Source organism: Pinus tabuliformis, chromosome J (genome assembly GCF_031772625.1).
Source record: "Pinus tabuliformis cultivar Carrire ecotype Pingquan chromosome J, CPIR1, whole genome shotgun sequence".
Taxonomy (NCBI): Eukaryota; Viridiplantae; Streptophyta; class Pinopsida; order Pinales; family Pinaceae; genus Pinus; species Pinus tabuliformis.
The window spans coordinates 1,114,126,365-1,114,149,245 of NC_142295.1; the positions used below are offsets into that span (position 1 = coordinate 1,114,126,365).

Genomic DNA, 22,881 nt, shown 5'->3' on the forward strand with positions numbered 1-22,881 from the left:
ACGTGATGATAGGTATTTAATGTTGAATACCCATGATGGATATGATATGCATAACGTGGCATAGGAATTATAATGTTATAATATGAGGTTTAGTGACATGTGGTTCATTTGTTATGTGAAGTCATGATATGTCTTTGATGTAAATATGTTGATGTCATAACTTATGATGGTATTTCATGAGGTGAAGCATGTGATAGTTTCATACAAATTTATGACATGCATAAGCATGCAGTTCGTTATTATTCATAATGATGAATGTTCTCATGATGACATGCAAGACTTGGCATGTGGATTATTTTCTATGATACTATGATGTTATAGCTAATGCATTGGTTGCATGTTGAGGTGTGATGATTGACAGGACTCCACAAATGGGCCGAGAGGGCCAATTTAACTGATTATCTCGTGCGAGCCCATACGCACGAGGGAGAATAAGTAACATCATATGGGCTGGGGACAAAATCAATCAACACTACATATGCCAGTGGTTCCTTTGTCTTGTGTATAGCTCTTGATGGATAGCTCTTGAAGAGCTGTGGGATCATCTTGAGGACGCCAAGTGCCTGATGTTCTAGGCTAGGTGCCTGTTATTGGATTGGGATGCCGAAGTCTGGAAGGGATGTAAAGGACTTCGATGCCTGGGGCTGTGCGCCTTAGTAGTTGTGGAGGGAGTGGGCCAGCCTTGCGAGATGCCTGGGGTCATTGAGTATTGGACCGGATGCTTGCCTTGGGGAAGATGAGGTCTGAGTCAGGCGCGAGCCTTGGGGCCAGCCTTGGATTAGGATACAGACCGGGCTAGGTTTAGCTTGGTGCCGAAAGTGGGAAAAAGGACAGAGATTCCTTGAGATTTCCCAAGGTGATGGGGACTTTCGCTGCCTACTGGTTATACTAGTTCAGCAGAGGGTGTTGGCAACATGAAGTAAATTAAATAATAAATAATAAATAATTCAACTTAACTTTGGGATGAAGTTCCTTAAAGTGGGAGAGTATGTAATATCCCTCCCCTTAATAATAAATAAAAATAATAAAAATAATAAATAATAAATAATAAAAAAATAATAATTAATAATATAAATTATAAATAATAATAAATAAATCACTTAATAATAATAAAAATAATAAATCATAAATGATTAAATAATAAATAAGATATATACAAAGAAAATAAATAAAACAGTAATAACCATACTAAAGCTCTAGATAAGAATAAGGAAACTATCAAAAAGAAGGAAATAAAACAAGAAAAGGAAACTATCAAAAGAAAGTTGCATGAGACACATGGAGTGTGTGCATGTGGTTCCTCTTCCAATGTTGTTCTATTTAATAGATGGTGAGAAATATGAGAGGCATTCTTGCATTCCATCATTCTGAGAGTCTATCTTTCATTCTCTTGGGAGAATGGTGTACTAAGACTTAGGAGTCACTCGCAGTAGTACGTTGATTGAGGGCTCGGGGGTGGCCAGTTGTAGCAAAGCTTTGCGCAATTGAGCCTACGGTTGGGTGGAGAGTCGTCCCCAAAACCTTGTTGTCATCTGGCAGACATCGATCACAGGTAATATAGGTATGTACTTATTTGTTGATTCTGATTTTAATTAGGAAATTAATTTTATATTTACTTTGGGCTGTTACAGACTACCTGACTGGATTATTCGATGACAAGTATCCAATCAGCATTGTAGTGTGATCCATATTAGGGTGTTGACCCTAGTTGTAAGGAGGGGTGGAGGTATTTCCCACTGCGTAACCTCCAAACCTGGAATCATGGGAGCGCAGTGATGGACACGCTCCCCTAGATGTGTGATGACGATTGCTAGTTTCCTGCTAGGGAAGCTAGGTCGATATAGTCGATGCTTCTGCCATATTGGTTTTATCAGTGCTTAGATTAGTATAGCCGATGCCATAGTATATAGCAGCAGAGGATGGATAGGGTGGAAACGAAAGTAGGTTATGAAGGATAGGAGGATATAGATTAGTTGGAGACTCTTGATGGGAAGTGGTTTCATTGCTTGACTTATTAAGTTTTACTACTACAACTCCCCCTCTATTTTGTTATGCCTTATTTTCAAACTGCTTTCGAACTTCTTGTATCTTTTTCACTCTAACTTCTAGACAAAGTTTTCTGAAGGAGGGGTGTATGTAATGCCCTACTTAATATTGTCATGCAAATTTTATTAGTCTTTAAATTACATGAAAATATTGACTTATAATTATCAAGAAATATTGTATATACCTACATTTGTGAAACTGTAATTTTAGTTACTGATATAAATTTTGTTATTGTTATTATTCAATTCCCAATTTGTCTTCTCTTAGGATATGGTCTCCTTCGATTTATTCCAAATTAAATATCCATATCCCAAGGTGTCTTCTCAAAATGTACTTGGGAGAATGTATGGTCTTCTCCAATTAATTTCCAAATTAAATATCCATATCTTATCTCCAAAGTGTCTTCTCAAATCTACTAGAACCAGGTAAGGTAAGAAAATTCAAAGATACTAAATGAAAGGATGAGGGGGTAGTCATGACATTAAATGGGAAGGAATATACATAAAATGGGAAGGATGATCAGAGGAGAGGGGGAAATCCTTGGTCTTGGCTTTGTTTTGGAGGATTTTGTTTTGAGGGAGGAATGTGGAGAAAGAGAAGTGAGAGAATGGAGAGATAAATGAGGGAATACAAACTTGGATCTGGAGAGTGTTTGTTAAAACTGACACACTAAATCTAGTTGGACTTGGTCTCGGAGGGCTAGGGAACCTGTGGAGGTTTCCTGGGCTAGGAAATACTTCCTAGTTGGGTGGGAGGAGAATCTAGTCGGGTAGTCAAGAGGAGCATCCCAACAGAGTCAAGAGTTTAGGAGCATCTCAACTAAGCTATTGGAACAAGTATTCCTCCATTTAGTGATTAATTATATAAATGGTTGCAATGAAATTCCTACTTATTTCATTTGTGGTAAATAATTTTTAATGGTATATTGTCATCAAATAAATGTTTGGATATAAACAAATTATTTCCCTTCTTATTGTGTTTAAAATTAGATAAATTTAGTTTTTTAGTTAGAGGACCCTAAGAGGGATCCTCACAGAGCTGGAGTTGAGCGAGGAGCGAGAGCTGCGTAGAAAGTATACTTTAGTTAGTAGGTAGGGAGATAGTCATGATGGTAGGTTTAGTTAGTTTAAAGATCCATATTCCTTCAACGGTCTACAATATATTTATCTCCATTCAGTAACTGTTTTAAATAAATTAAACAAATTATCTATTAAATATAGAATAGTTGAATACTATGAAGTTAGCCTCACCAAATATTTCACCACTTTTAGGAACTTAAAATATGCTTAAAAAACATTCAAAACATTTAAACAGAACAAAATTTACACAAAATCTTCCAATAATATTTAAAAAAACATCAACTCGAAATCATGGTTTACTCCCATATAATTTATGGTTTCGGTGCTTCTCTAAAACACGTAATTCTAGAACATAGAAAAAACATTTACATCTTTAGGCTACTATGAAAAGTCAACATGTCATGATTCACTGAGCTCTCAAATACACATTGCAAAAATATTAGGGGGGCTTCTCGTGTGATTAACGTTGCTCCGCATGTATGTTGAGATTTCTATCATAGGCCCCAAATGAATCGACCTCTTGGATAGACATGGTTGTGAACGAGATCTCGGTAGTTAGATGACGCAGGAAGCCTCAGATGCAATTGCAATTATAGGGAGAAGTTGTTGCAGATATTTTTGCAAGCAGCGCCTAGCAAGGCATGCTATAGAAGCCATCTGGAATGAAAGAATTCATAGTAACCAGATATTATTCACAGTGATATAAGAATGAAGAAATCGCATATACCAATTACAGTGGTGTTCTTCCTTTCACCTGTAAGGCCACCATGACAAGTAGTTATTAGTAACACTAAAGATCCTCAGATTTGAGAATGTATAGCTAACTGTACACAAATATCCAGATTCAAGCTTGATGATAGAATGAACCATATTTAAATATATTGAGAGAAAAACTCAAGTGTTGAGGTTTGTAATCATACTTTTACACATGTTGGGAAACCTACCACTTCTGAGGCATTTGTTGAGCTACGTTGAGCCATCGCAACAATAGCATAAAAACTTTGCAGGTTCGAAAATGTTATAACTAAAAATCCCCTTAGTCCCCAACAAGTGCGACACTTTTGATCTATGTTCCGGTGGACATCCCATGCTATATTCACCTCATAAGAAATGAAATGTACTATAGTCTATAAGGTATTAGTTAGTTATGCTACTATTCAACATGTTCTCAAAATCCTAGAGCTTGGAACAAAGATCTTTGATATAAAGTAGAGAAGCTTTGTCCATTTTTTCACGCCTTTTCCACTCAGCCTTAACATGATTCAGAATCTTTTCACGACCATTTGCAGGCTTTCTCTCGCGTTTCCATGGCTTTCTCTCTTCTCCAACAGACCTTGAGTCTTTAATTGAGGCAGAGGGTTTTACTGCAGTAGACGTTGAATATTTAATTCTCTCTTCTCCAATAGACCTTGAGTCTTTAACTGAGGCAGAGGGTTTTACTACAACAGACGTTGAATATTTAACTCTCTTCTGTAATAAACCTTGAGTCTTTAATTGAGGAAAGGGTTTTACTGCAGCAGACGTTGAATCTTTAATTCTCTCTTCTCCAACAAACCTTGAGTATTTAATTGAGTCAGAGGGTTTGACTACAGCAGACGTTGAATCTTTAATTGTGGCAGAGGGTTCTACAACAGACAACTTTGATTCAATGCCAGAGCGTAGGGTTTTATGGATTGGACAGTAAACCAATGGTCTCATCTTTTATTGCCATAAACAACTAAATTCCTCTGATTGCAGCCAGCATGAAATATTTAGGAGAGTTTGAATCAATGTAGATACATGTACAACACATGTTAAGTGCTGAACACGCTAAACACACAACACTCTATGAATTGTCAGAACAGTTAACTACCTTCAAGCAGATCTGCAAACTAGATTATCTGTACAAAATAATGTTGTTGGGCTCAAGGTTCTGAAATGGTATTTAACTGCTGAAATGAAGAAAACAATGAATGAACCAAATCGTATTTCAACAAATTATTCGCCCATCGAATCTAATGGATAAATTTCCAAGATTTTTTCCCCGATTCGAGCAAATTTGGTAACTATATTTATAATCATAATAAATGACAAAAATATTACAGAGCAAAAGATTGAAGGAAAGGATGATTTAAAACACAAAAGAATGACCATATGCAAAATTTAACACTTTCTGCTTCAGGGGAGGCACTGTTATCTGTTAGGTGGACTGGAATACACATAAATACACAGAATAATGTTGAACTTTTAGAAATGACAGACCCAAGTCTAAAAATCAAAATACAATATGATCGTTTTATCTGGCTCTCAGACAGGTTTTGCTTTCTGGGACAGATACTGCTTCAGTTGCATGGTATGCATAGCCATTTATCAATCTGAGCGTGATCATTTACCATACAAAGAAGCGATCTTATACCATTATAGTGAAAGAGACCATGCGAGTTTTTTACGGTTAGAGAGAGACGAATACCTAATCATTCTAAACCGTTTTTTCTTTTTATTCATTAACTTATTTCAGTTGTGGATCAACGATGAAAATTCTTTCAATTGTCTAACACATAAATCCACGATGCAGAATAGGACATGGGGGCGGCTGGGGGAATTCATTTCAAAGGGAAACACAGTACCACGTAACTAGCCAAGTGTGCAAAGTTTTAAAAAAAAATCCTACCTTAAAATCTTAAAAAAAAAACTATATAATTTATAGTTTTAAATGTATTTTAATTTCCAAATTTATTAATTATTGAAGGGTGCAAAATTTTTATCTGACATATATTTATCATTGGAAATGACAGTCGCAAGTCAAAAAATCAAAATACAATATGATCATTTTATCTGGCTCTCAGATAGGTACTATTTTCTCGGGTAGGTACTGCTTCAGTTGCATGGTATGCATAGCCATTTATCAATCTAAGAGTGATCATTTACCATACAAAGAAGTGATCTTATACCATTATAGTGAAAGAGACCATGCGAGTGTCTTACGGTTAGAGAGAGACGAATATGTGATCATTCTAAACCATTTTTTCTCATTATTTATTAACTTATTTCAGTTGTGGATCAACGATGAAAATTCTTTCAATCGTCTAAAACACAAATCCAGGATGCAGAATAGGGCACGTAGGCGGCTGGGGGAATTCATTTCAAAGGGAAACACCTTACCCCGTAATTAAACATATTATATAATGATAAATATATCTCACATAAAAAATTTGCACCCTTCACTAAATTTGGAAATTAAAATATATTTAACTATATATTATATAGTTTTTTTTTTAAAGTAGGAAATTTATTTAAAAACTTTGCACACTTGGCTACTTAATAAATTTGGAAATTAAAATACATCAAATTATAAATTATATATTTTTTTTTAAGATTTTAAAGTAAGAAATTTATTTTAAAATTGTAAACCTTTTTGACTAGTTTTATTTATTTTTAATATGTGAACACTATAAAATAACTACAATAATTTTTTTTTTTTTCTTAGTTAAGACTAACCTAACTACCCACGGCGGATTTGAACCGGTGACTTATCGCAAGGAGTCCCTTAAGAGCGCACCCATTCACCATCAATCCAAAACCCCGTGAGGGCTACAATAATTTTATTATAAATTATATAATTTATTAAAAAATTACAAATTTATTTTAAAATGAGAAATTTTGTCCAATTTTTAGACCTTAATATATAAACTATTAAATAATACAATAATTTTATAAAAAATGAAAATTGTAATAATATTTATAAAAAAAAATTTGACTAATTTATAAGCTATTAAATTATACAATCTTATAAAAAATCAAATTTTCAATAATATAGTTTCTATAAAATTTTCACTTCTTAAAGTAAAATAAAAAGGGAAAATAAGGCATCCACAAAATTTAAGCCTTTGGGAAAAGAAAAAAAAAATCCTCGTAATTATTACTTCGACAAAATAAATTTGACATCGCAGCTATATTTCGTAAGCAGACCGGTCGTAATTATTACTTTTACAATATATAGAAACGACAAAATAAATTTCACATCGCAGCTATATGTCCTAAGCAGACCGGCCTCATTTTTTTCCATTAAGAAAAAAACACTGTTTTTTATATATAGAGATAAAGAACAGTATATCCCGAGCATATACATTTTTACTCCAATTTGTTTTGTTGTTCTGTTGAGTACCAATCCATACATTTATGCCAACTTATATATTTCTAATATAACTTCCTATGTACCAGGAGAAAGGCCTCATTTACTGTGCATCAAACGACTATATTTTATTAACAGAACTTTGTTACTGCAAAATGCAATACCATGAAAATTGAAGTAATGCAAAATCCTGAACCACAACCACAGCGCCATAAACTTGGTGATTACAACGTTTTGTTTTCACTAATTGAAAAACTGATAGTCGAACTATCAGACTGCTCCATTGGATTGAAAAATAGAAGATTCAGGTTAATCTTAAGTATGACAATAAATTGTTTGTAGATTCAGGCTAGTGGAAGATTTCGCAATTACAGCGCCATATAATCCATTATTACAGTATTTTATTTTCATTAATTAAAAAGTAGAGAAATCTAAACCGATTGTAAATTCGGATCATCGGAATGCTCAGCTTCACAGCCACGGACGTCTCGCAAAGCCAGCGTCTCCATCGGCAGGCTTTCCAAATGACTTATGATTTCCGATTCCGACGCATTGGCATTTAAGTTTTCGAGTTCGATAATTTTGCGAAGTAGCCCTTTGTTTGTTCCGATCTTAGCGCGGTTGTCGGAGTCGTTGGCCAAGATTTTCAACATCCGTTTCCCCAGCACACTGAAATACGAGTAATTATACTCGTCTGACAACAGGCCCTGGTACTTAGTCCGGTGAATTCCACTATGATTTCTATCATACACCAAAGAGTTTATGGATTGCATGGACTCAGGAATGGCCATCACCCGAATGCCATTTCGGGGTATCTCCACCAATTTGCAGATGATCTCTCCAGCCGCTATTCGAATCTCCTGCTCCTGAGGTTTCTCCCAATTCAGCAACTCGATCAGCCTCTCCAGCACGCCTGCCGTTGTTCCCAACTTCTCTGAACGAAGCCGGTCTGACTTCAGAAGCGTGGATAGTAGTCGAGCACCCTCCAGTACTTGTTCATCATCATCGATGGACTGCAGCAGCTCCACGCTGTATGACAGAAAATCCATCTTCAACCCGTCGAAAACGCTTCCGTTGATGCACCGACAATATGTATCATAGAAATAACACAGAACCGTGTTGAACTGAGAATGGTCGAAGCCATCGTCTTCTAACGCGCAGGACCACTTTTGTCCTACGGCACAAGAGAATATAAATTTAATCGGAAAATCCGAAATGGAATGTAACTTTCCGTGGAATGTTGATGTTGCGTGGTTGGGCTGGAGAATTCGCGAGAACGCGAGGTACATGACAACAAATCCCAACAGAGTCAGAAACGATTCCACTATGGACAGGCAGTAGAAAAGATTGAGAGCCAGATCTCGATTCATATTATCGCCGCGCCCGTAGTCTTGGTTGGATATACGTATGGCAGACAAGGACATGCATGCACTGGCGGAAGCTTCCTGTATCGTGAGCGAATATAGTTTTATGAATGTGAGCCCGGAATGGGGAGACCATGACCGTCTGGTCGCCAGCTCGCCTGGTCGGCATAAGATGCGAAGACCCTCTACCACTAACATTACGCTGACGAACCAAAAGTCTATACTTTTTAATGATTGTGAGAAGCCTCCAAGCAGAACGACAGTAGCCCAAATGAAGTTCATCGTTCCAAGCGTGCTCGCTGCCTTCTCGATAAGAGCTAGCTTGAAGGCGAAGTTTCTCAATTTCTTGTCCAGAGAGGTCTCCTTTTCAGTCAGTCGATGAGAGCCGGACTCTATATCTTCGGACGATTCTGCCATCCCGTTCTATTCCAAAGGAGGAACAGTATATGACAGTAGTGGGCACGACCGGCTGCCGGAGGTGGATTCAGACGATGGAAATTATTCCTGAAACTATGCAGAATCCTATTCAGTTGTATCCATCTCCCCCAAATTGAAATGTATGAGATGCATGAGTCACTAATATATAATATCCCCGTATACTGTTCACGCGATTGAGAGAGTGTTTTAAATTTGATTGACGGACTTTGTCTTGTGTTTTAAATTTGATTGACAGACTTTGTCATGTACTTGGATGTGGCTATGTGTTTGCAAATTAAAATTGAGAAAGATGTAGTCATAGTCATTGGCTACCCAATCCCTTCTGCCACATATGATCATGTCTTGATTGGATCTAGTTGCGTTGAAGCTGTCAACAATTTCGTGTTACTTGAAGCGCAGACTTGGTCACTGAAACAAAATATTTTCATTTTCAGAGTACTGTAACCAGGCCATTGTTGTCAGCGTTTTTAGTTGGAATCTTTCTGCGTTGAAGCTGTCAACAATTTCGTGTTTCTTGAAGCGCAGACTTGGTCACTGAAACAAAATATTTTCATTTTCAGAGTACTGTAACCAGGCCATTGTTGTCAGCGTTTTTAGTTGGAATCTTTCTGCGTTGACGCTGTCAACAATTTCGTGTTTCTTGAAACGCAGACTTGGTCACTGAAACAAAATATTTTCATTTTCAGAGTACTGTAACCAGGCCATTGTTGTCAGCGTTTTTAGTTGGAATCTTTCTGCGTTGAAGCTGTCAACAATTTCGTGTTTCTTGAAGCGCAGACTTGGTCACTGAAACAAAATATTTTCATTTTCAGAGTACTGTAACCAGGCCATTGTTGTCAGCGTTTTTAGTTGGAATCTTTCTGCGTTGACGCTGTCAACAATTGAAAAGACTTGGTCACTGAAACAAAATATTTTCATTTTCAGAGTACTGTAATTGTTGTCAGCGTTTTTAGTTGGAATCTTTCTGCATGTTAAATGTTTTTAAATGGTTCAAATCAACAATCTTTTATAGTTTTTATATTCAAAATTTGATATGTTTTTATTAATAGGCTTCACTAATAGCCTTCGTATTGAGTACTGGTTATTTTAAGTAACTAAATCTTCATTTTTTTCTTTTTTATATAATATTTTCTGATTATTTAAAATTTAATTAAATTTTTAAAAGATAGTGTAATTATAAATTTTTAAATATATAAAATTTAATGGAAAATTTAAAAACTTGTCTTTTTAAATCGTTGGATATATAAAAATTTAAATATGATTTTTTTGAGTTGAAAATTTAAATTTAAATATGAATTTTTATATAAAGGTAAATTTATTTTTCGTATTTAAAAATTAATATTTTTATTGATTATAAGGGTTATATTTATTAATTAGTGTAGTTGTATAAATGTAATGGTTATTAAAGATGACGGCAATGAAAGAGGTGGTACATTAAGGGGATGAAAAGTATGATAAAATTTTACTTCCATTTGCTATGTCACTCTTTCCTACCCTCCCGTCTTATGGCATAAAAATATACTCAAATGTATATTATATTCTTTTTAATTATTTCAAACATTATAGAATTAATAAAAAAATTATTATTATTCCCCATTATTCAAAAATGTCTTCGTCATTGAATTAAATAATTAAATATGATTAATATAAATTAAATAGTTTAAACATTTTTATTCAATTAAATATGATTAATATAAATTAAATAGTTTAAACATTTTTATTCTGAATACAAAATCTGGGTGAGCTAATTACCTAAACTACAATTATTTTTCATTTTGTAGCTTTTCAACTTTTTTATTTTCAATACAAATTCTTGTTGAGCATTTAATTTTCCATTTGATGCCTATATCAAATATTTTTAATTTACTGAAAAATGGTAATCCCAATCTCATTGTTGGATTCTTTCATTGGATTCTTTAAGATTCTTTCATTGGATTTAGGATTCTTTCATTGGATTCTTTTTGTACTCCTGAAATGACGTGATTGAATTCATTTAATGAAATAGATGGAATTATTTCCATCATCTTCTATGGGTTTTCTTTTCATAGATAGAATTATTTCCATCATCTTTTATGGGTTTTCTTTTCTACTCCAAAAATGACCATCAAATTCATTTATGAAATAGATGGAATTATTTTTCTTTCCTATTCCAAAATGATCATCAAATTCATTTAATGAAATAGTTGCGATTATTTTTCAACCGCCTTCTAAAGGTTCTAGGTTTTGTAGAAATTCAATAGTGTTTGGCAACATTGAAAGCAATTGGTTGATCTAAATGCAGAAATTCAATAGTGCTTGGCAACATTGAAAGCAATTGGTGGCTAGGTTTCCTTTTGGAATTTCTTTATAGACATTTGAAGTCTATTGCAGAGTTTAGCAAAGGGCTTTTTTCTTATGTTGGTGGAGGAGTTAGAAGAAAATCCCCTTATAAGAAATGAAATTTATGGCCACTTTGGGATATTCTTATTCTAGGCGATGATGATTATATTGAACCCCAGCTAACACTAATAAAAAAAAAAATGGCATTCAAAGAGCCAGAAAAAGAACAAGCAAGCACAGGTATCCCTTGTTCTAGCCAAGAAGCAGTTTGCATTGAGAAAAATTTGTCCAGGTCTCCGACCAAGGAGGTAGACTTGAAAGACCAAGAAGATTGTGAATTTGATGGGGTATTAGGGTGCATATGTCCAAGTCTCTGACCAAGGAGGTAGACTTGAAAGACCAAGAAGATTGTGAATTTGATGGGGTATTAGGGTGCATATCAACTAAATCGTGGGAGTTTCCTGCAAAAGGAGAAACCTTTGATGTTCAAGATTGTCCTTGAGAACCCCTTAATTATAATCTTAATTTGGACAAGACTGTAAAGAAACAAACTCACATAAAAGAGAGAAATGCATCTGCTTACTCTAGGATGGAGATTTGAGTTCAAATCTGGGTGTCATGATGTTCATTATATCTCCTAGTCAGAATTACTATTCTCTTTTACAAGCATGTTCAGCATGGAAGAAGCAATAAAATGGAAATCATGATGGTAATGTGGAGGGGCTAACAATTCAAGAAAATTCTTTTGGGGGTGTTTCATCATTTCCTCCTCTGTATAAAAGTTGGGCATGGGCTCCAAGAAACATGTCTTCAAATTTTGTATGTCCAAATAAGTCAAGGAGAGTCTATACTTCTAGGGAAGTATTAAAACGTCGAAACAACAATAATGAAATTGTTGCGGATGCTTTGAAAACTGACACATGACTAAAGCGACAGGTATTTAGGAGACAAAAGATGCATAACTGTGTCAATAAGAGGAAATTAAATTTCGGAGGTTTACTGGGCTCAAAGACTTCACTAATTTGTCTAGGACCTTCATTTTGCATGGTTTGAATGAATTGTTTGGTTCAAAGCTTGTGGTAATGATAAAATATATTGTTGTTGCAAAATGTGTGGAATTTGATTAGTCACCTTTATTATACGCACAACTATGCTAGGGTATCTGTATGTGTATGTGAACAAGGGAGTTTATTATCATTCCTTTCTTCTTGTAATGCGAATCTACAACATTTAGGAGGCTGTTTAGAGTATTTATGGTTGCTAACTAGAGTTTTGCCCTATTTTATTGAATAACGTCTACAATTCTTATTACTTTACTCTATAATTTTAAGGGAGACCCCCAACTCAAGATTTTCTATATAATTATACATGAATTGAATTGGATGCGAGGATTGAAGTTTTTAGACCTCTTTTTGTTTTATTATATGAGAAATTGCTTTGAGAAACATTGCCCGAGATAGGAATTTGTGGTGTATAACATGAGTTCTTTTGGCTTACACGTTAAGGGTTGTGGTGGAGAACATGAGTTGTATTTGGCTTATGTGTTGCATCATAGGGTTTCTATTATGCAAAAATTGTCCGGGACATGCTCCTAGCTTCATCACTTTTGAAATATGCCACTTTGGTTGAATTTTATATTGTTAATGTTAAAAACTCGGTGGAATTCAGAGAGTGGCTCTGATTCCTCATTACATTTTAAAATAAACATCGACACAACCATCGCATTCAATCAAGGATCCATACCTACATTCACCAACAATCCATTTCCAAATTTTCAGGCTAGTCAATTTCTTAAAAGGGCATAAAACAAAACTAGCTGCAAGTACAATGTTGAAATTGCTAAGCATTCCCTCAATTGACATATTGCAACCAAAATCATTAGGATAGTGAAAGAGGAGTTCACTTTATTTTTAACACCATGTTATTTATCTCACTAAAATTGTAACATATCACATCTCTCTTCATCTATGCTCTTTGTCCATATGTTATTGCCTTACGGCGTTCTTTTGCAACATTTGGTGCAATTGCTAGTATATAATATCCCTGTATACTGTTCACGCGATTGAGAGAGTGTAACTGCGATTATTGACATTCAATAAGTTAAATCTAATAAGTTTATTATTAATTAATAAATAGGTATTAGATTCGTTTTCATTTATTGTGGTTATATTTTATAATTTTGTATAAAAGAAATGTGTAATTTTTTATGTTTAATAAAAAGTTTACATTTATTTTTTAAAAATTAAAAAAATTAAATATTTAATTAATTACATTTTTTTAACCATATACTTAATATCATAATCATATTTACCATTGTTAAAATTGCAGGGCTGTACAATGGGGCTCATAAGCCAAACAGGCCTTGTCTGCTGTCATGGGCAGGTGATGAATATGACTTTGGTCTAGATCAATAGGGTAGAAGGTGTTGATGGAGGCCCCAACTCTGATTTGACTGGCAAGTTGAGTGTTTTGGTTTAGAATAAATTTTTCCAATAGTGTGGGTCCTTTTTCAAGGATTTCAATTGGTTAAATTTGAACGGTACAATTGGTTTATTTCATTTATATATTTTAAATAGGTTTTAAATAATAAATAAATCATCATAAAATAAAAATAAAAAATATACATATCTCTAACAATTAAATAATTATGGTCTTTTTTTTAAAATCTCATATAGTCAAATTTAACGTGCCTAAAAGTAAAATAATTTTCCTTTGGCTGAGTTTTATAATTTTCCGGGATGGAGTCGTGTCTTGCTTTAAGGGTTTTTCTCATAAAGAAATTCAAAATGGGAGTTACTATGGCCATATAAAGAGCTTGGTCATTCTTAAGAAAAGAAAATAAAGCAATGTGTTAAGAAATTAGAAATTAGGTAATGTGTTGGTAAACTACAGAATCAATGACTAAGGGAATTCCCATTTGAATTAGCATTTTGTAAGTTTGAAAGTTGAGAAATGATCTATAACTCCAAATTACTTGCCATATTCAAATTGGAATTTCTCTAGGAATATTGTGAAAGCTTTTTAATTGCTTTCTTGATAATGCATGTGATGGAAGATTTGACGCTGGGATCATGAAATAGATGTTGATGGATATTGTCCATAACAAATATTGTTTGAAATTGTTGATGATCGTATATCTGATCGTATATTTTATATTTATATTATATGAAATATTTAATATTTAAGTGATAAACTTGTTTATTTAAATAATAAAAATTGTATTTTTTAATAAAAATATTTATTTTGAAAAATAAAAATTAATAAAATTATAATTAATATAAATTTGTAGTTATATTTTTAATAAAAATATTTATTTTGAAAAATAAAAAATTAAAAAATTATAATTAATATAAATTTATTTTAAATCTGGATTTATTATTATTCATCAATTTTTTAAGATAACAAATATTACTATAAATATTTAAAAAAGTTTTTTATTAAAGAGATTTTATTTTTTAAAATACTGGTCAATTTAAAGAAAGACATATCACATAACTTTTTAAGATATTATTGTAAATGTATTAGACTTGAAGCCTGCTATTTTTCTCTAGCCCTTTCTTTTTTATTTAACATATATATATATATTTTAATTTTAATTATGATAAACTATTTCAATGTATGTAGAGAAAAAGTAAATGAGAAATCACTATAGATCCATTATTTCAATGTACATAGAAAAGAAGTAAATGGGAAACCAATACAGATCCATCTTAACTACAGATTTAGCAAAAGTCTTTTTATAGTAGAAAAATTACAAAAACTGTATATCTAAAGATTGCATCCCTCTAGACACTTGATAGATGATGGTTAAGATGAATTTCTCACTCAAAGAAAGAAACTAACATAGAAAGAATGAACCTATCACTCAAAATTTCAACTATTTTCTAATAAAAGTAATAAGTGGGGATGCATAATTCATTCAATTCTTAATACAAAATTAATATGTGATATTTTTATTAATAATAATAAAATCAAACTTAGAAATAATGGAATAAAAATTTGTTATGTTGTTGTGATAGTGTTTGTATTTAGGAATTAGATACTATTTTCTAAGGTTTGCTTGATTTAATTAACTAAATATATTGATTTAAACTCATGTATCCTTGATTGTTTATGCAATGAAATGGCAACCCTATTTTAGGCAGCCTCCTGGTGTAGCTAGGCTCACCTAAGAGCTACGTGATTCATTCATAGGTATTCTTTTCTTACAAATTTCAAATTGGTATCCGAGTAGCAAAAGTGAGGGCTTGATTTTTTTTTTAAATGTTCTATTTGTTATTACTTTCGCTAGTATTTGATGTCATTTGATTGCTTGTGATAGGGACAAATGTGGATGGTGACAAAATTTGAGTTTGACCATTCCAATCGGAGATCAGACTTGCCGATCTATATTTTTTGTGAAACCAACTAGAACCTCAAGGCTTGTAGCATTTTTTTAGTGATTACAGAGTCAATTTATGATCTGGTGATTCCATGTTATGACTAATGTGGAAGGAGAGAGTTGTGAATACAAACATTTATTCAGCTTGATAACTCGGTGACTGACGACAGTGCGTGTAGGATTTAAAATCGACTCTACTCAACTGTGATTATTGGGTAATCTCTACAGTGGAATGCCTGCTCATAAGGAGACCCCGACCAAATTTTTCTGCTGAGTTTCTGAATATCGCAACTATGTTTATCGAGTAATCTCTAGGGTGGAATGCCTGCTCATATGGAAACCTCGAACATAATTTTCTGTTTAGTTTTTGAATACAACTGGTAGCAGAGTGATCAACCATGTGAAGCCATGCCGAGGAGAGGCATGACTTCTTCCCTGTCGTCGGTTCCAAATCTTACACAATAGAATCAGTTTTGGGTCATATATTAATCATGGCGCTCGTGTTGCGTACCGAAAGTGAGCCATCGAGGAGAAGGGAGGTGTCAAAGTGCAGAGAAGTGGCAATGTTATGAGATTGATAGTGTGGCTGAGGAGAGGCTGCAAATAAATTTATTTTTTGGTTATTTTTTATAGGATCATAGCACACAACAATAATCGAAGAGTGCGACGGAGATGCCACACTTATAAAATTTTAAATTCTCGCAGTGCAGTTCACGATCCATGCATCAAAAAGTGTGATGAGCCCCATTTCTTTTAATTTATACCTATCATCTCATTTACAAATTACAATCCACCGAGCTTTTGCAGCTGCATTTTTTTCTTCCTCGGATTTGTATGGAGACTGTGAGAGGTGGGATTGGACACTATGTTCCCTGCAAGTGAAGTTTCTTATCTTGGGCTTCATATGTTTTTACATATATGAGCACGCTATTAGGGGTTTCATGGTAGACACATGGCATCTTTGTTTTGAAGTCTAAGAAGATGTATATTTGTTTATAAGGCTTCATTCTTGTGTATGATATTAATTGAGCTCCGATTTTGAATCTATTGAGAGAAGTGCGCTCTTCGTTGCAGTACCTTTCTAGATTTGTTTTGCATTTATATATTTGGAGCGGTTGGTGGTGCTTGTGAAGTAGCAGGGCATGGTTTAAGATTGGTATTTTATGTTAAGATGACTAATGAGACCTACCTGAATGAGGTTAATAAGTTGGATTGCTCAAATTACGTCAATTAGAATTTAAGTTGCAGATTCTGATGGAAGGATATGTTGCTTGGACAATCACAAAGGGAGAAGAAGAAAAACCAAGTGTGGCCGAAGGTGCGACTTGGAGAAGCGTGAGAATAAATCAAGTGTATTATTAAGGATATCTGTGAAAGATAATATAATTACTTACATTTGTGACTATAAAACCTCTAATGAAACTTGGAATAAACTGAATGAGTTGTATGGGACTAAAAGTATAAATTGGTTCCTTGTAACACCATCTCCAAGATTTAGTCGCTTTCACTGACATGCTCGGGTAAACATGACCTTAGGGATATTATGACATGACTCATCCTCCAAAATACAGTTAGGGAACTGGAATTGATAAACTTGAATCATACTAACCTTCTTTAGGAGCTATAGGACACCTAAGATCTAACCAACCACTCCGAGTGCTCAAATCTTGATTGGAATGATCTTTTACTAACCTGGGCTCCCAACCGCATGCATGAAAAGGAATCCATGTGGTTGAGGGCCTCAAACCGCATGCACAACCCTAGTTTCTAGTGGTTGTGAACTAAAATGTTCAATTCAAAAGGTGCGGTCACAAATTCTGAGCCTAAATTGCTGGTCAGCCTCCATACCACTGCCCAAAACTCAATGAAACTTTCTAGAATGATGAGTAGCTCAATGAAAGAGATAAATATACAAATTTGAACCACAGACTTCACCTAACCATGCCTATCCATGATAGTTGTTTTGTCAACCACATTGAAAACATGTAATCTATAGGTCATGAATGCATATCTAAACATAGGGATTTGATACTTATCTGAGAATCATCAAGAAGGTCTAATGCCCTCTCATAATAGTTGCAACAACATCTATTAGAGTATGCATTCATTAACCAATCATCAATAAATAAAACATATAGAGAGCCATAACAAGAACCTATTATGAAACCATGCTTATAACCAACATATAACTAGAATAATAACCATGATAGAACAACCATCAAATACACATAATAACAAGTACATATACTCATGAAATAGAACATGAAAAGAGATACTTTTAACATATGCAAAAACGAACCAAGTTAGGGTCTTCCATGTACCACCTGACCATAGATTGGGCTGAACCAAATATTTATTTTAACTAATCACCCCGTACCATATTCCAAGCATGAATGTGGGATTCAAGACCAAATCTACCAGGGCTTCCTAGAGAGCAAACCACCTATACCCTTAGGATTTACCGCAATCTTGCCAAAACCAGTCAAGGGAGCCATAGGCCCAAATAGGGGTATAAACAACCAGGATTTAACACAATCCTGCCAATATTGGTCAAGGGATTCCTAGGCCTAAAAAAGAGCATAAACCAATAGGATTTACTACAATCCTTCCAAAACCGTTCAAGATATCACTAAGCCCACAACAAGCTTGGATTCCTCCATATTTATTCACCAATAGCTTGAGGAATTTACTCATCTCCAAAATCAGGATTTATTGCAATATCACTAAAACCGGTCAAGGGATTCCTAGGCCCTTGGGAATTTTCCTAGGACCACCTCACCTGATTCCAAAACCATATCGAATCCAAAGGTTAACCAAGAAACAAACCCCATCGCACCATTACTATATAGAAATGGCAAGGCAAGGCTGAAAACATTTTCACACTTAGAAAAACTCATGCCAATGACAACAAGAGAACCAAATATATACATGCATGTACCATGCATTCAAAAAACAAATAGGAAATCACACATGAAACCTGTTACTTGTAATTATTCTATAACTACCCTCCTCCAACATCTACCCAAGTAACAGGCCAACCAGGGTAAACATGCGACGAGAGAGGCCACTATAAGGGATTCAACCTCCTTAGTGACCTTAACGAAATGGAATCGACGGAACACATCAACCATACCTTACAGATTAGCAACAACAACCCCAGGAGGCATCTTAGCCACTCATACATCCTACCCTTGGGTCTCACTAATATTTTATGCCTCTTAACCTCTAGAAGCTCTCATGCTATAGCTATACCAGCATTCAGGGACCTCTAGATGCTCTCCCAGGCCTACAAGCCAATGTCTAGGGACTTTTTCCAGCATACCTATGCTAATGTCTGTGGAATTCATGACACTTTTCTAGCCCAGAATTTTGGCCATTGCCCAGAATTTGTTATAACTTCCAAAATCCAACAAAGACATGATCACAAATCTAATAAACCAGAAATCTACTTGAGGACTAAACCTGACTATTGTTACAGGGAAAAGTGTCTATTTAGAACTGCTCTATCCCACTAAGGTGTGGCAGCCGCCTTAGAAACAAATAGAGAAAAGCTACTTTTTTTTTTCTTTTATGAATTATAGATAGAGAGGAACAGAAAGACCAACCTCTGTCTTGCGCTAATCTCTTGATTTGATCCCTCTCTTCTTTGATAGTCCACAGCTACCTTCTCCCTTGCACGCCTAGCTTCACAAAGTACCTGTAAGATCATAGAAGCATAGCACTATACAAAGACATGGATCTATAATCATAAACAATCTAGGATCAGATGTAAATTGACCATACAAATTTAACAAGCATCAATGATACAAAAGCATGGAGGAAAACTCAAATAGCTTTTATTGATAAACAAGAAAAGAGCCAAGAGGAGTTATAACCGGTTGTTCGGACCCAGCATCAACCTCCCAGCAAAGAAGCCCCTCTTCACCTCAAACAAAGCTTAGATCACCCAACAATCTGATGTTTGTCTTAGAAAACCAACAACAATTCCTTACAATATGCAAAATTCCAGCCTCTGGATCTCTGGGATGAGGGATCCATATATAGATATCTATAAGGGGGATGAGTCAGCTTGTGATTTGATTAGTGTCTTCTCTCTGATAGTTCTTGCTTCCACTTGGAGATTGATGGCCTCTTACTCATCCTTGGTCGAATTTAGTGAGGCAAGTGTCACAGGAGAAGATTCTGGAAGCTTCCATTACCTCTCCACCTCGCGGAATGACACTGCCATTTGTCATTTCTCGCCGATCGCACCCCACAGAAGGGACTTTTGAAATGCAATGCACCCTCACAGTGTATTTGGGTGAGATGCAACGCACCTAGCCAGTGGAGCAGCTGCAGTGATCCTGTTTTGACCAATTCTGAGCATTTTCTCATGGAGAACTTCTGTGAGAAGTTGTAATCTGTTGACCTTGTTCCTTTAGGGGTTAGAACAACACTTTTAGGGAATTAGGAGCCCTTAGTTTATGGACATTTCATGCTTGGGGTTGTAGGGCCCAAACATGTCTATAACAGTTGCCCCCTAAAGTATGAGGCCGTTAATCTTTTGGTGTCGGGTGAAATGCTTTATTATGAGGATCCGAAGTTATTTCAATGTTGGGAGGAGACCTGTAATAAGATACAATACAATACAATACATTATCTTCATACTATTTTCATGATCTAGCTGAGGCGGGCATTCCCATGCTCAACTTTATAAATTCATTTTCATGTACATAGGACAGACAATCGTCTAAGTGTAAACTGATGATTCTGATAGAGCCATCATCCTTTTGAGTGGATGATTATCTGTGCAGCAATGATGTACATTTAATGTCTTTATTTCCCTGATTATATATCGCATCCCGGATGGATGAAACTATATCCGGGGTCTTTCAATCTCGTCCGATCTTCACTCGAACTACAAGTCGATCCGTGTGAGAAATGTTCTGAAGTCGAACATGGAAAGACATCGCTTGATTACCAGTCAATGATGTAAGTTGTTAACAAGTGCGAGAGGAATCACCGATAATGATAATGACCCTCAAGGTACTGCAGTACAATTCACGTGGTGTGAATAAAGGACTTGGCGTCGAACACCGCGCAAAATCTTTCGGTCGAAGGCCATTGATGTAAACCTGTCGCCGGAAGTGAGAAACTTGCCATTGAGGCATGCAAGCTTCAAAGTACTGAATGGGGTGTTCCTAGATCAACTTCTTGGATAATGAGTTGATGTCGACAAGAAGTGATCCGTCACAGGAGGGCCTTAATGAATCCCACATCAATGACACGGAACAGAGCAAATGATTTTAATGGAGGTGAAAACGATCTGGTGATATAAGGTTCAGGGTGGCGGTCATGAAAGAATGGAGTATAATGTATGGTAGTGGGTGAGACACAGGTGAATTCTCTGAATGACTTCTCTTGAACATATCCGCGACACTGACGTGATGGATTGGTAGCATTAAACCCAAATGTGGGTGGCATGGCGTGACCATGGTGATGTGACCGGTGAATGAAACAACCCAACCCGACTCGGACACGGAGTGGAAGTGTCATGTTCAAGAGCGACTTGCTACCAACAAAGTTTCTTCAAGTTTTCTTCCCAATTTTCCCTAGTCATTGCTGACCAGTACCTCTTTATTTTTGTCAAGCTTGAGGAGGATAACATATGCTTGTTCTATAATTTTCCCTTCGGGCAAACCCATCGCTATGTTTTAACGAGCCTAGTGATAGTGAAACTCGTTCTCGTCTATAGACAAGTTTGTCGCTATTAATCTTTTTAACGAGTTTAACGACAAAGATAACTCGGTCCTTTTCAATTTTAGAGAGTCTGAAAAGGGACGTAAAGGTAACTCCAAAATTCCTTTTTCGTCATCTAATCCCCTGAGTCCGAAAAAGTATAAAACAATACAGAAGGGATGAATTTTCGATACTTTTAACGAGCCGAACAAAACAAGCGCTCGATCTTTTTGTGTAATAATCCCTCAGGTCCAAAAAGATTAAAGTCTAGAGGAGGGATAGCACTTCCTGTCCCTTTAACGAGCTCGAGAGGCCAATGGCTCGGCAATCTTTTCATATTTTACGAGTCAGTTGAAAAGAGCTTAAAGGAGACTCGTCTTTTGAGGAACGAGTGATAAAACGGGTAGCAGCTGATTCCAGGTAAGGTTTGGAATTTTCCAATCATGGCAGTGTCACAAGGATGGCTAGTGAAATCACTCTTCGCAGCTGTTCCTCAAAATGGGTAAACAAGCAAATGGAGGTGAATGATCGGCCAATGAAAAAGTGTAGGTGACGGTGTAAACACGACCAAGGCTTTAACGGCTGAAGTACTGCATTCACGATGGTCATTTACCGAGGAATAGTTCATTTTTTAACGAGCTTAAACGCGGGTGTAAACATTTTCTCATGTCTTATGTTTATTTTTTAACGAGCTTGAACTATGTGCTAAAACTACTCGATTAATCCAGTCGTGTGATAAGAATGTCTCATATAAAATGGCAATTTTTAGAGATTTGCCCCACATCCTTTCTTTATGCAAGTTAGGAAACGACCAATCCTATGAGTTTAAAGGGTTAGAGGTCTTATAAATTAAAAAAATAAATAGTCGCTCTTCTCTTGCACTCCAAAAGGCTTGCATGCCCGCAAGTATAAATCATAATTTCAAGGTCACCTTTTATTCAAGCTGACAAAACATTTGTTTTATCAGGAAAGGTATACCTCTTTCAGGTTACCCAAAGATTGTTCTATTTAGCGCGTAAACAAAACACTTCTTCGGCGATGTCTATCGAAATAGCCAAAGATGAGTGGAGGAAGTTAGTCCGCTTACATAACTTTGACAAGAGAATCTTGTTCTAGAATAACCCCCTCTTCCAATCACGGACGGGAGTACAGACTAGTCATATTTTCTCACGGAAACCTACCCTATACCCGAAGTTTTCCTGCCTAAGCAGACCAGGGTGCATGCCCGCTGGGTTTCAGTCATGTCCCCTTGAATCACTCGCGCTCATCGGGTGGACGGACTGGAGATTGAGACATTTCTTGCGTGAAAAGACCATTTAGGGATGGTATATGACTATTTGCTATGCGTGATCTGGGAAATGAAAGCTGGTCTACGAGCTTGACCACTCTTCCTTCGTGCGGAAAACACATCACTCTAAAGAGTGA

At 35.5% G+C, this 22,881-nt stretch overlaps 1 protein-coding gene across 1 annotated transcript; it reads right to left on the reverse strand.

Moving 5' to 3' along the window:
• Positions 1-7,667: 7,667 nt before the first annotated feature.
• On the reverse strand, positions 7,668-9,017 carry LOC149230972 (uncharacterized). Its single transcript, XM_089381493.1, has one exon. The coding sequence runs from the start codon at positions 9,015-9,017 to the stop codon at positions 7,668-7,670; it is 1,350 nt and encodes a 449-aa protein (XP_089237619.1).
• Positions 9,018-22,881: the final 13,864 nt, after the last annotated feature.